Below are 13,596 nucleotides of genomic sequence, written 5' to 3'. Positions count from 1 at the left end.
CTGTTTGATACCTATCATTGACCTTTATCCTAGTGATGTGGTCGGTGTTTTTTTTTATTATGAGTATTCATGCATATGCAGATTTTGTGGATTTGAGCGGGCACTTTAAGCTTAAAAATTAAATTTCCTCATCATGAAATCATAGCCGTAGCTGGAGTGATATTACATGATGCAGCTGCGGGTGTCAATCATCTAGTTTGCCTCCAGAACGGTGTGGGACTTTAATGTGATGGGAAGAAAGGTACATAAGGTTTAAAGGCATTACGATGAAGGGAACGTTTGAGGATATGTAGTCCGAAGTTTGCTATGCAGATGCTACTTGTAGGTAGCTGTCAATTTCTGGAATCCCGAGAATCATGAGAAATCACCATGCATGCATGTCTTGGCCACCCACACAGGACACCATTTACAGAAGCCTGATTTCTGTCCAAACTACAATATTATTACGGCTATACGTCCCAAGTAACAAACAGAGTAAAAAGAAGAAGAAAAACACAATTTAAAACATGGCTATGTGACTAGGTAAATTCATTAAAGCTAACTAACTAGCATGCTGATTTTTTTTTCGCAGAGTGAGGGTAAAAATGATAAAAACTATGGAGAGAGGGAGAAAAAAAAAGAACTAAGATGAAAAAGACCCAAGCAGCCGGAAAGGACATCTCCGTTTTCGCAGAAAAAGGGTATATCCCGCACTCGTCTGTCCGTACAAAAAGCCAATCCCATTGACGCCGTTATGTACTCTTTCCCCCCCCCACTAACCAACCAACCATGACCATGACCGACCCAAGAGAATGCCCATTCCTGTCCATCCCATTTTAAAGAGCGACCGCGACCGACCCACCGACGAAGAAAGAAAACACTCACAACCGGATGTTGACATCCACGCAGGGCAGCCTCCATTCCCTCCTGCCCACAGCGGTCCTGAGCCAGTCGAGCCCGATGCCGGTCCATACCTGGCCAGCACTGGCCCCGGCCTGGATGGCAGCGCCACCGCTGCTGCCAACGGCTCCTGCGGCGGCGTTCATGACGGTGCCGGCGGCGGTGGAGAGGAAACGGGGTTCGAACCAGTGGCCGTTGTTGGAGTCGAGGAAGCAGCGGTCAGACCAGTAGCACGAGGAAGAGAAGAGGGTGAGCATTATTAGGGAGCAGTAGACACTGCGGTGGATGGAGTTAGCCTGTGGGCCTTGGGGAATAGGGATAAGGGGGAGCCTACCATGGTCTGTGGAAGAGGTATGTCGAGATCAGGAACAGGACGATGAATGCCGGGGAGGCAGAGGTGGGAATAAACAGGAGGGGTAGCCAGCTGCAGATGGATGAATTCACATGATTTAGCAAACATCTCGGGGGGGACAAAGAGAAGCCTTAGAACTCACCTGCGTAGACAGAACATGGCGGCGAGGGCGGCGGAAAGTGTGCAGTGGGCTGATGGAAAGTCTGCAAGCTGTCTTTGCACGGGATACCGAGGGGGGACTCAGTTAAGAGCTTCTGTGTTTAGGACCGACGGTATATGATGTATTTGCGACCAGTCTAAGCGTTGTTGCAGGATCTGCAGTCGAGGGCTGTTGGGCAGGATCGTGAGTCTATCGTGTATGGGCAACGAAAGGCAGGGGAGTTGCCGGAACTAAGGATTCGATCGAAGACGACACAGAAGAGAAGGCGATAAACGACTGCCGAGGCCTCCTGTGATAGGCCTGTCTGGTTGTCTGTTTCTATGGAAGAGCGTTCACAAGCTGGTCGAATCACCACCAGTCGAGGTGGAGGGGTTGATATGTAGAATGTGGGAGATCTAGAGGCTGGCTCTCTTCCAGAAAGATTTTTGGTGTTTGATTTGGGCAGTTTCGCGCTTAACCATGAATTATCCACCGTTGGGAAAGCTCAGTAACCAGCTTGACTGTAAAATGAGCATGCGCAGACTCAATAATAACAAGGTCTTTGTGTTATTTAGGCACCACCCATGTACTCTAGAGTAGGACATAGCTGCTGCGGTACATGTATCTAGAGCTGCTACCTAGACCCTGGACTCAGATTGATAATAATGCGTGCCTACAAGGTTTACTTTTCCGATGGAATATGGGGTGCTGCGGTTGGTTATTGCCACTGCAACACCCGGCAGTAATAGTAGAGATGTAGCAAGCATAATATCGTGCACACACCACACACGCAATGACTGTATGGAACCACTGCATCTGCCAAGATTTCGACAGCCAGGCCTACCATTTCAACCACATCACACAGCCAAAAACGTTTGCTGTAAAGTTTACCTACCTTACTGACTTGCACCCTCGATTCCTGTTCTACCCTTCCTTCTCTTCTCCTGCTGCACAGAAGCACACCCTAGCCAGCACACCACGGCCTTCCCGCCGTTTCATCCATTCATCACTCTCATCTCACCCACCCTCCCCATCTAACTTCATCATCCATCATCACCATCATCATTAAAACCTCCAAACGCCCCCCCCCCCCCCCCCCCCCACCACTTTTCTACGCTTTCTCATCGCTTTGGATCCTTCTTTAGCCTCTTTTTTTAAACTACCCCTGCAAAACCAATTTCGTTTTCGCTTTTATCGCTAAATATTCTCGGAATATTATAATAAGCAATCAGTAACTTAAAATGAGCAATAACATGTCGTCTTCAGAAAGTTTTGAGGGTTTGTTTGATCGTCTTCGACGTCAGTCAACTATGAGCCCTCAGCATGGCGAGGTGCCTTTGGGTCAGGTTCACCAGCAGCAACCATCACCACTACAGCAACAGCAGCAGCAGCAACAACAACAACAGCAATATCAGCAGCATCCGCAGCAGATCCACGGAATCTATCCACCTTCTGCTCCTTCTGTAAATTCACTTCCTCCTGCGCAGCAGTACCTTCGTCAGTCTGAGCCCTTAGGTAGTCCAGGGCCCCACCAACAACCGTCTGGGATGTCTGCCTATCAACTGCCGCCGCAACAGCAACAGCCTCAGCGCACATTCTCTATGTCACAGGTGTCCTCAGATAATTTGGGTAACACTCAGACGCCTCCACCATTTCCATTGCCGCCATATGCAAACCCTATGTCTCCTCCATCTTTTGAGAGTGGAAATGCAGTAAGGCCTGCAAGTCTTCTGCAACTGTTAAAGTTTCAGGCATCTCCAGCAGCGCCCGTAGCTGAAACCTTACAGGAGCCTATGATCGCATCACCGCCTCCAAGGCCATCTGTTGTGTCCCCGCCTCCAATTTCCCACCAACAGCCGTCTAGTAGCCGTAACTCTGCATCCGACCTTATGGCGTCATTGAGGCGTTCTGCAACAGAGCCATCTCATAGTCCAAATATTCGTCAGGATCAGCTTCCTCCAGAGATGCAGCACTCGCAATCTATGAGGAAGTCTACTCCAGGACCTGTAAACCCCCAAGATCTTGTTCTTCAGCTCCTTGGCCGTCCTAAACCTTCACAGGATGATATGGCAGCTCATGCTGCAACGATGGAAGGGGGCAATGGCTCTGCAGATCCCGCCACCATGAATGGTCGTCCTTCACCAAGTTCTAGGTTTGCAACGACAAGGTCGCCAATTACACCAGATGGCCGCCCAATGTCTGTCCCTCCAGCTGTGCCACCCAAGTCCCCCGAAGTCAATGTTAATTCAATGCCCTTCTCCACCCCTACCCCAAGTAAAGGCCTGTTCACTTATGTGAACCCATTTGAACAACTACATGCCACTAGTCCCCGTAATCGAACTCCAAGGGGCTCAACACCTGTTCCAGGTGGGAGAAAGAGTGCTTCTGGCTTGAAGGAATTGAAAGCCGAGAATATTCCACTACCTTACTCATCCACAAACTCGCCAGTAGTGGGAGAACCATCTCCAAATGCTGCAATTGAAGCTGAGGCAGCCAGAGATGCTTCCACCTTGGACCAAGCGCTAGAAAAAGAGGACGAGTTAATGGAGAAGATTGACGATATGTTGGAACAGCAGGCTGAGAACAGATCTGCGACACCCGCAGAGAAGCAATCTATCCTTGAACATTCTCTGAAATCATTGGGGCTTGAAGATCTCGTGCAATCGGCTCCCACTCAGCCTCAAGAGACACAGATCCAGGAGACACAACCTCAAGAGGAACAGCCGACTGAGAAGGCTCCTGCCCCCAAAGGAGCGCCAGAGGAGGAGGAGGATGATTACGAATCGGCATCTGAGACTGCGTCTGCAGACTCCCCTGTGATCGTTTATAATTTTCCCATGAAGCCATTTTCGTCAATCACAATTATTCCTGCCGCCATCCAGCGTTTGAACTTCCCAAGGTCCAAGATCTCGGATATTGCTCGCATGCCCAGGACCTTCGACCAGCTTGATCGAAATCTCATTGCTGCATCTCACCAGTTCATTGTATATGCAATTAGCAAAAGTGGTGGCCGTGGTGGAATTCGGGTACTCAGGCAATATGATGGCAAGGACAAAGTCTTGATGAAGGATTGCCCTGATCGTACTTTCAACGTGACTATTAGCAGAGGAGATAGAGTATTGGGAACTGGAATTTCCGGGGCGGTGGTTTGGGCTGAGCTTGGTGGCGACTTTGAAGGCCTCGACTGGAACTGCATGTTTGTATTTCCCCCAAGTGAGGAACAGGGTCAGAGCAACGGCGTTTTGAAGTCACGTGCAAGAAGAACCTCAAGGCAACTCGATGTATTTGCGATTGGTAGGGGCAAAACGATCAGCATTATCCACGCCCCGACTGCGAAGGCTTACGCCAATGGAAGAAGAGGCTTTGAGGTTGCGTCTAAGAAGTATCTTGCGGATCACACACGCATGATTGACACCGGGAAGGCATCCAAAGACTTCGCGTTCTCTGACGATGATACTGTTATCATTTCCATTGATAAAGCTGGTAAACTGAAGCTTTGGGATGTTCAGGATCTCACTAACTTCGACAATGCTGCCTATAGCTCTGGGCAGAGCGTCTTCCCCGCACAGCCACCCATGGTACAGACAAACCCGATCCTATACTTTTCTGCCGTGGCCGCTGGCGAAACATACAGGGCTACTTCAGTCATGTTCTTGGATAAATACAGGCCTTACCATAAATGCTCAGCTCTGAGATATGTCATCGTTGGGATGAAGCAAAACCACACTCTTCAACTGTGGGATCTTGCCCTAAGCCGACCTGTTCAGGAGATCAACTTTCCCCAGGAGAGTGACACCGATGCATTGTGTTCAGTTGTCTATCATCCAATGACCGGTATTATCGTTGTTGGAAACCCGACTAGAAATTCGATTTACTTTATTCACCTGTCGGCGCCAAAGTACAATCTTCCATTCATGTCTCAAGCACAGTATGTCGCTGGGCTTGCTGCTAAGGACCCTAGTATTCCGAAACCGGATGCAACAGCTATTCTCAGTGGACTTAGGGAATATTCCTTCGCCTCTAAAGGACAGCTTATGAGTCTGGATATCCTTGATGCGTCTGAAGCTGACCCTCAAGGAGAGGTTCCACCATTGTTCGAACTTTATATCGCACACAGCAAAGGAATGACCACTTTGAGCGTTTTCAGGGAGGATCTTGGATGGGACACTAAAAACAGCGTTAAAAATTCCGTTGATGCAGTTAAGGCCGGCATCTGTTCTCTTTCTGCCCTTGCGGCACCACCACCTCCAGAGCACAGCGAGAAATCGACCTCTGAAAAGGATGGCAAGAGCGAGAAGGGGGCCGAGGTCGAGAAAGTTGAACCTACCGAGCCTCCAGCACCCCAGGGATTGAAGTCTGTGCCATCGGTGCCCGAAAACGTCGCTGCGGACGTACCACTACCAAAATCAGAGGCTGTCAGTCCCGTGTTGAGCCCTAAGGCGCCCATCATCGCTGAGGAGAAGCCACCTGTAATTAATGGAAGTGTAAAGAAGAAGAGAAAGGACAAGGGTAACGCAAATGGGCCGTCTGGCTCATCGGGTGATGTCTCGAGGAATGTCTCGACATCTGTGAGGAGCCCACCACCTGGCGAAAATGAGAGCCTTGCTATTTCATCCGCATTTTTGGATCGTGAGATCAAAAAGATCGAGAAGACAGTTTCATCTGAGTTCTCGAAGGTGATGAGTAGGGAGTTGGAATCCCTCTGTAAGTTGATGATATTATTGTTTTGTGGGGTGGTTGTGCTAATACTTCCTAGACCGTCGTTTTGATGAGGATAAGCGGATTCAGCAAGCTGCCGGTGATGCGAAGCAGGATGCTATCCTCAGGCTCCTCTCGAGCACTCTTACTGAAAATGTTGAGCAAGTGATCGGCAGAATTGTCATGAACAACATTCAAGGAACTGTTCTGCCTGCCATTGCGGATGTTACATCTCAGGCTATTGATAGAAGACTTGGAGAAAGTCTCACTAGGTCTGTGGGCAATGCCGTACCAGCTGAATTGCATGCCGTGATTCCAGATGTTCTCCGAAGGACCCTCTCCCAGCCCGAGTTCCTTGCTAGGCTTGCGGAGACTATTGCAAAGCCTCTCAGCAAGGCAGTTGAGAACGAGCTGTCCCGATCCATGCAGACAGCCATCATTCCGGCATTCCAGCAAATTGCCATCGAAGGGGCCCAAAAGATTATCAAGGAGCAGGAACGAAAGCACCACGAGATGATCGCAAACATGGAACGTATTCACCAACAGGATTCCCAGAAGATCGATCAGCTCATGGGGCTTGTAGACGTGGTCAAGACAATGTCGGATAATATCCAAGCCATGGCGAAATCCCAAAACGAATTTCAGGAGCAGGTTCAGAGGGCACAAGCGGAGTATGTCCAAGCATATGAAGGAGGGACAAGTGGCGAACAAGATGTTCACGCTCATGCTAGGGTTCCTACCCCGCCGCAACCACAACTTTCGCCTGAAGAGCTGGAAGCCCAAGAGATTGAAAGTCTGCTTAGGAATGGAAAGTACGAGGAGGGGACGATCAAGGTAAATATATGGACTATCCAAGATTAAAATTTGGGCATAAGCTAACCAGAACCTTCTGTAGTGGCTTCAATCTAAGGAACGTCAAGCGGAACTTTTCGATGAAGTGGTTGTGAGGTACAGATATGACTTCCTACCAAATTTAAGTCAACTCGTGCTGCTGTCCGTTTCTGCTGCAGTCAGCGTAAAATTCGAAAACAAGGTCTTTGAGAGGTTGAGCTGGCTTGAAGGTGTTTTGGCTGTTCTTGACCCTATGGTAACTATTCGCCCCCTGTAGCTGTGCATAATTCTAGGAATTGAGCCTAACGTTGTTATCTAGGACCCCGAGATCCATGAGATTTGCCACAGGATTATGGCTGTTGTCGTTCAGAGGCTCGAGCAGCTGTACATGAGCACTGCGGAGCAGAACATGGCGGACCCAATCCTCCGCAGGATCCCGGCCATTGCACGCAGGGCAAGAGAGCTATCCTCCTTGGCGGCTTAGGGGTTTCCTATCTAATCCGTGTGTTTAGATAACTCCCATTCTTGCTGCGTAGGGTTGAAGGCTTCGAAAGCTGTCGCTGAGTACACTAGGCGTTTAACTTTTCTTTCTTTTTTCATGAAGTGTTTTTTATTTTACTTTCTTTACAAAAATGAGATTTCCAAAGATGATGATGAAAGAGCGTGTTGTTAATGATCTATACCGCGGTAGAGTAGCTATGGGGAATATTGGGGAGGAGTGGGAATTTGGAGTGTTCTGGAATTTTAGTTTCATTATTCCTATGGTATCTGTAAACTTACTTTTGAGCTGGTTGTTCTTTCACATTTTCCTCAGTTCTGTACTCTAAATGCTTCAATATTTATGTCTGCAGTTATCCCTGGATGGATACGGAGAAACCCTTACGCCTGCCTGCATGCCATACAAGTGAGCTCGATGTCCAAACAAGCTATTCATACACCTAGCTCAATGCCAAGCCATTCCAGAGTGTGCTGTGTTGTGATTCGCGTATCCCCCGTAGACTCGCATGGATAAACAAGCCCACTCAACGGTTTCCCTGGTGATCCTCGCTCGTGTTATCCACCCGCTTCACGTCACCCCGCTGAGCATCCCCACCTCCCCACAACAGATAGCTCTCACCTCCAGTCAGCAGCACCACCAGCAGCAGCCAAGAAAGAAGAAAAAGCCTAGCCATACAGACCCTGTCATCATTCATGAATAACAATACAGTGTTTGTCTTCCCATCACCATCTCCTCCCATCCTCCTCCCCCCACCTTCCTTACCTAGCTAGGAAACTCACATTAATATCGATCCATGCAGCAATCCCGCCGGCGGAAGAAACCAGAAGACCCGTGCGCCCTTCAAGCCCAAATCCTCCAGCCGCGGCTCCAGCTCCTACCAGCTCAGACAGTATGCCGAGCAGACACTCGGCTCGGGGAGCTTGAGGAAGGTTGTGAAGCTTCCGGAGGGGGAGGATATCGATGAGTGGCTTGCTGTCAACGGTTAGTAGAAAGGAAGGGGGGGATAGGGGAAGGGAGATGAAGAGGGCTAATGGAGGTGTAGTCGTCGACTTTTACAACCAGATCAACCTCCTGTATGGATCTATCACCGAGTTCTGTTCACCGACGACGTGTCCGGAGATGAAAGCTACGGACGAGTATGAGCTCCCCCCCCCCCCTCCTTGGGGTGGTTACTGGGCGTGGTGCTGATGGGGTGGGTGTGATCTAGGTTTGAGTACCTCTGGCAGGACTCGGGCAAGTTCAGGAAGCCGACGAAGATGCCGGCGCCGGAGTATATCGAGCACCTCATGGCGTGGGTACAGGACTACATCAACAACGAGGCCGTCTTTCCCTCCAGGATAGGTACTACCACCCCCCACTTACCACCTTACCCCCCCTTCTCCATGCTATTTACTAATTTAAACAGGCGTTCACTTCCCCAAGAGCTTCCAAACCACCGTGCGCCAGCTCGTCAAGCGTCTCTTCCGTGTCTATGCGCACATTTACTGCCACCACTACCCGGTCATTGTGGCGCTGGGGCTCGACCCCCACATGAACACGAGCTTCAAGCACTATGTGCTCTTCATCAAGGAGTTTGATCTCGAGTCCGGAAAGGACTTTTATGGGCCGTTGAACGACATGGTGGAGACCATTCTGAAGACGGATAACTAGTTGTCAGTGGGGGAAGTGATAGGATACCTTTTTTTAACTCTTAACTTTTTTGTGTTTTTTTAAAGATTTTTTTTCTTTAGTGGACGACGGAATGTACGATATTGGGTTGGTTTTTACTACTAGTTTTTTACTTCTTTTTGTGATTGGTTGATAGGGATAATGATACATGCGTAATAATGCAAGGAAGATCTGCCTGTTCTAGCAATAGTGAACGGGGCAGCTACGAGAAAAGAATGTGGCGAGTGACAGTCTGTGATCAATCTTTCTGTGTTTGTTAATCCACTAAGAAATGAGACTTCTGTGCCTAGAACCTTTATAATTTTGAACAAAGCTGCACATGCCTGGTCTTCATCTGTTGGGTATATGTGGCAAGGCTTTGAACAGTTTTGCGAGCAAGGACTTGGGATGGTAAGGTCACTAGGAAAGCCAGCCTCTAACTATCACGATCATTTGATAGTACCGCGATAATATCGAAGGACGGAAAGAGAAAGAGACTACGGAGATCTACTTAACGAGGAATGAGATGAAGGCTGAAAGCTTGGAGGGCAACATATGATATATCCGGTTGTTTTGTTTTTTGAGATGGTATACGTATGACATGAAGTGTGTTAATTAATTACTCCCCTTCCGTTCCCTTTTGCCCCTGCAGGCTACCTACCATCCGGTCATCACTCCCGTCAACTCGCGTACCTTACTATCACATCCGCTATCACATCTGCTATCGCTCACAAACAGATACCAGCCCGCTCTCAAGCGATAGCATACAATCCTCGAGCTCAGGTTGGTGCTGCCGAAAACCTAACCCTGGTTATTAAATCAAGATTAGATTAGATCATATTTGCCAAGCCCAGCCCAGGTGAGCTAGGTATCATTTCCCCTCAATTAGGACATGGTACAGATAGAGCTCCGCTCACCATCCCCAACCGTGCGAGAAAAGAGATGAGCATACATCGTGGTTCTAAATAAGAGCCGGTATGTATAGCAATGTGCTGTCACGGGTTAGGGGCTCGAGTCGACCTTGAAGCACAAGTCGAAAAAAATAGGCACCGAGTGATATTTCATGCAGATTCAAACGTCAATCGTCACGATTACATTCAAACATCTTCGTTAATTTTCACACATACACATAAAATAAACAAAAGGGGAACGAGAGAAATATATAACTTTAGCGGGCAAACAGGAGAAAAAGAATGCGAAACCATATGGAAAAGACTTAACAATTGAATTCAAACAACCGAAAGAAACTATGTATAAAACCCCGTACCCTTCCTTTCCCAAAGAAAAAACAATAAATTGATTTTTACCCCTGTTTTTTTTTTTTAATTCACCGACTCAACCACCCTTCGATAATCAACAATAAGAAAAAAAAGAAAATAAACCCGTTATCACCCAAGAAAAATTGTAAGAAAACAAAATTTGAGCCCTACCCTCTTCTTTCCTTTGCCTTGTGAAGATTTAGCTAGCAGCAGCGATTGCAATGGTTTGTAGAGATGCCGTTTCCGCTCGCTCGAGGATTTCTACAGGGTGCGGGTTTCTAAGTACAATCCCTCCGGTGACAGGAAGTTGTGTAGAGTCCATGAGGTATTGGTCGACCTCACGAGCACATTGCCTTCCCTCATTGATACCCCTATATTCTATTAGTATGGCATATTTAAAATTTTCAGGCGGTTGGACTTACCAGACGATCAAACTTTGTCCTCTGCGGCAATCTCCAGCTGCAAAGAGACCTTCCTCCGAAGTTGAATAACCTCCAGGGGGAGTCTTGACGTTCTTCCTAGGATCTCTTTCGATATCGCCCAAGGCCCGATCTTCAGGCCCCAAGAATCCCATGGACAGGAGTACAAGGTCTGCTGGGAAGAATTTCTCTGAGCCCTCGACCTTCTTCATATCCCAACCACCTCGAGCGCTTCTAGTCCACTCAACACGGACAGTATTGATACCCTTGACATGGCCCTTTCCATCGCTAACAAACTCCTTGCTCATGACACAGTACTCACGTGGATCCTTTCCATATTGAGCCTTGACCTCAGAGTGACCGTAGTCAATCCTGTAAACCTTAGGCCACTGGGGCCATGGATTATCACGGGCTCTTTCGTTTGGTGGCTGAGGAAGCAGTTCGAAATTGACCACAGACTTGGCTCCATGGCGAACTGAGGTACCAATGCAATCGTTTCCGGTATCACCACCACCAATGACAATGACATCCTTGTCTTTCGCCGAGATATACCCGCCGTCTTTGTGCTCACTATCAAGTAGAGACTTTGTGTTGGCATGTAGGAAAGTCATGGCAAAGTGAATACCCTCTAGATTGCGATTTGGGATAGGGAGATCTCTAGGAACCGTGGCACCAGTAGCAAGTATAGTGGCATCATTTCCTGATTGAATCTCGGCCATTGTGATATCTTGACCGACGTGAACACCTGTAACGAATTTGATGCCTTCTGCTGCCATGAAATCGGTTCTGCGCTGAACGATAGACTTGTCTAACTTCATGTTTGGGATTCCATACCTATAATTTATTTTAGTCAAGTAAACTAGGAAAGAGTATATGGTATACGGACATTAGCAAACCACCAAGGCGGTCCGCACGTTCATAGACTGTAACGGAATGGCCAGCCTTATTGAGTTGATCAGCGGCAGCCAAACCAGCAGGTCCAGATCCAATGATAGCAACTTTCTTCCCAGTACGGATGCTCGGAGGAGTGGGGACCATCCAGCCCATCTCGAAACCACGATCGATGATTGCACACTCGATACTCTTGATGCCGACTGGATCCTCATTGATTCCGAGGACACAAGCACCCTCACAAGGAGCGGGGCAAACACGCCCTGTAAATTCGGGGAAGTTATTTGTTTGAAGTAACTTGTACAACGCATTCTTCCACTGGTTTTGGAAAACAAGCTCGTTCCACTGTAATAAGTTAGCCAACTGCTAGCAAGTGAATTCTAAGTGAGGGAGTAACCTTTGGAATAATATTTGAGATAGGGCAACCAGTATCGCTCTGACAGAAAGGAACACCACAATCCATACAACGAGCAGACTGGTATTTGAGTTCATCCTCGTCAAGACGTTTGGAGAGTTCTGCCCAGTCCTTGGTTCGAGTCTTCGGGTTTCGATACTTCTCACTACGACGAGCATATAGCATAAAACCCTTCGTTTTGTTAAGAACGAGCGCAGACTTCTTTTTCTCCGCTTTGGCGTCTGTTATGCTGTCTTCAAGATCGGTCATAGGCGCTTCGTGCTTGTGTTTAGCCTCCGCTTCTTTGGCCTTTGCCTTGGCCAGTAACTTTTCTTGCTGCTCACGAGCTGGGTTCCCAGGAAGTAGAGAGGGCGTGTGAGATGATCTTGCCGTTGCTGCTTTGAGGGCCTCCTCCTCAAGAACTCTTTTATAATCAGTAGGAAGGACTCTAACAAATCGAGGAAGCGCTCTTCTAAAGTCCAAAAGAACCCTCTTCGCAAGCTCAGAGCCTGTGTATTGATAGTGATCCTCAACAAGACCGCGGACGTAAGAGATTTCATAGGGATCGGTGATGTCTGAGAGCTCAACCATCTCCATATTCACCTTCGAGCGGAAATCCTGTTTCATGTCCAAAACATAGGCAATACCACCTGACATACCAGCAGCAAAGTTGCGACCGGTTTCACCCAAAATAAGAACCCTTCCTCCAGTCATATACTCACAACCATGATCACCAACACCCTCAACTACAGCAGTGGCACCCGAGTTTCTAACGGCAAAACGTTCAGCGGCGACACCACGGAAGAACACTTGACCTGAAGTGGCACCATAAAGGCACACGTTTCCAACGATTATGTTCTCCTCTGCTTTGTATGAGGCGTTTCTCGGTGGGTAGATGACGACTCTGCCACCAGACAGTCCCTTTCCAACATAATCGTTGGCGTCCCCTTCAAGCTCCAATGTTACTCCTGGGGCCAGGAAAGCGCCAAATGACTGACCCGCAGACCCCTTTAGGTTGACATGTACCGAATCTGGTTCCAAACCGGCTTCACCCTTCAGCCTACTGATTCTGTATGATAACGTCGCTCCAAGAGCACGATCAGTGTTGACAATATCTGACTCGATGCGAGTTGGAACTCCCCTGTCAAGGGTATACTCTGATTCATCAATCAACTTGTTGTCGAGGCGCACATGCAATCTGTGGTCTTGCTTTCGAACGTTGTAAGTTGCAACATTGGGACGGAGAGTGTGAGCGGGAGTCAGGATCAAGGACAAATCAATGTTCTGGGTCTTCTCAGTCATAAGATCCTTGCGCACGTATAGTTTCTCGGAATGACCAATCATCTCGTTGATAGTCCTGAATCCTAATCTCGCCATGATGGCCCGGAGCTCGTTGGCAACATAATAGAAGAAGTTGATGACGTGCTCAGGAGTTCCTGTGAATTTCTTCCGCAACTCTGGGTCTTGTGTAGCAATACCAACCGGACAAGTATTCAAATGGCATTCTAGATAAGCAAACGTCAGTACCATACCAGAAAGAAAGTAAAAAATAAAAAAAAGGACTACAAACTTCTCATCATGATACATC

The 13,596-nt window shown here is 48.1% G+C and overlaps 4 protein-coding genes across 4 annotated transcripts; 2 read left to right on the top strand and 2 right to left on the bottom strand.

The window, feature by feature from the left end:
* Positions 1-860: 860 nt before the first annotated feature.
* On the bottom strand, positions 861-1,390 carry LAJ45_10216 (uncharacterized protein; the record flags this gene model as incomplete). The annotated part of the gene is made up of 3 exons (XM_046119744.1): positions 861-1,155; positions 1,214-1,303; positions 1,374-1,390. 3 exons carry the CDS (start codon positions 1,388-1,390, stop codon positions 861-863), a joined length of 402 nt encoding a protein of 133 aa, XP_045967043.1.
* Positions 1,391-2,611: 1,221 nt separating this feature from the next.
* Positions 2,612-7,435, top strand: LAJ45_10215 (uncharacterized protein; the record flags this gene model as incomplete). Its single annotated transcript, XM_046119743.1, has 8 exons — positions 2,612-3,082; positions 3,158-3,376; positions 3,431-6,074; positions 6,127-6,739; positions 6,800-6,902; positions 6,964-7,155; positions 7,219-7,353; positions 7,412-7,435. The coding sequence occupies 8 exons, from the start codon at positions 2,612-2,614 to the stop codon at positions 7,433-7,435; spliced, it is 4,401 nt and encodes a 1,466-aa protein (XP_045967042.1).
* Positions 7,436-8,090: 655 nt separating this feature from the next.
* On the top strand, positions 8,091-9,048 carry LAJ45_10214 (uncharacterized protein; the record flags this gene model as incomplete). The annotated part of the gene is made up of 5 exons (XM_046119742.1): positions 8,091-8,107; positions 8,198-8,379; positions 8,441-8,534; positions 8,606-8,739; positions 8,804-9,048. 5 exons carry the CDS (start codon positions 8,091-8,093, stop codon positions 9,046-9,048), a joined length of 672 nt encoding a protein of 223 aa, XP_045967041.1.
* Positions 9,049-10,503: 1,455 nt separating this feature from the next.
* Positions 10,504-13,585, bottom strand: LAJ45_10213 (uncharacterized protein; the record flags this gene model as incomplete). Its single annotated transcript, XM_046119741.1, has 5 exons — positions 10,504-10,675; positions 10,727-11,557; positions 11,610-11,959; positions 12,012-13,513; positions 13,579-13,585. The coding sequence occupies 5 exons, from the start codon at positions 13,583-13,585 to the stop codon at positions 10,504-10,506; spliced, it is 2,862 nt and encodes a 953-aa protein (XP_045967040.1).
* Between the last annotated feature and the right edge of the window lie 11 nt (positions 13,586-13,596).

This window comes from Morchella importuna, assembly GCF_003444635.1.
Source record: "Morchella importuna strain M04M26 chromosome Unknown Morimp01GS043, whole genome shotgun sequence".
NCBI classification, from domain to species: domain Eukaryota; kingdom Fungi; phylum Ascomycota; class Pezizomycetes; order Pezizales; family Morchellaceae; genus Morchella; species Morchella importuna.
The sequence above is the reverse complement of the archived record's forward strand: the minus strand, read 5'-3'. Positions and strand labels throughout refer to the sequence as shown.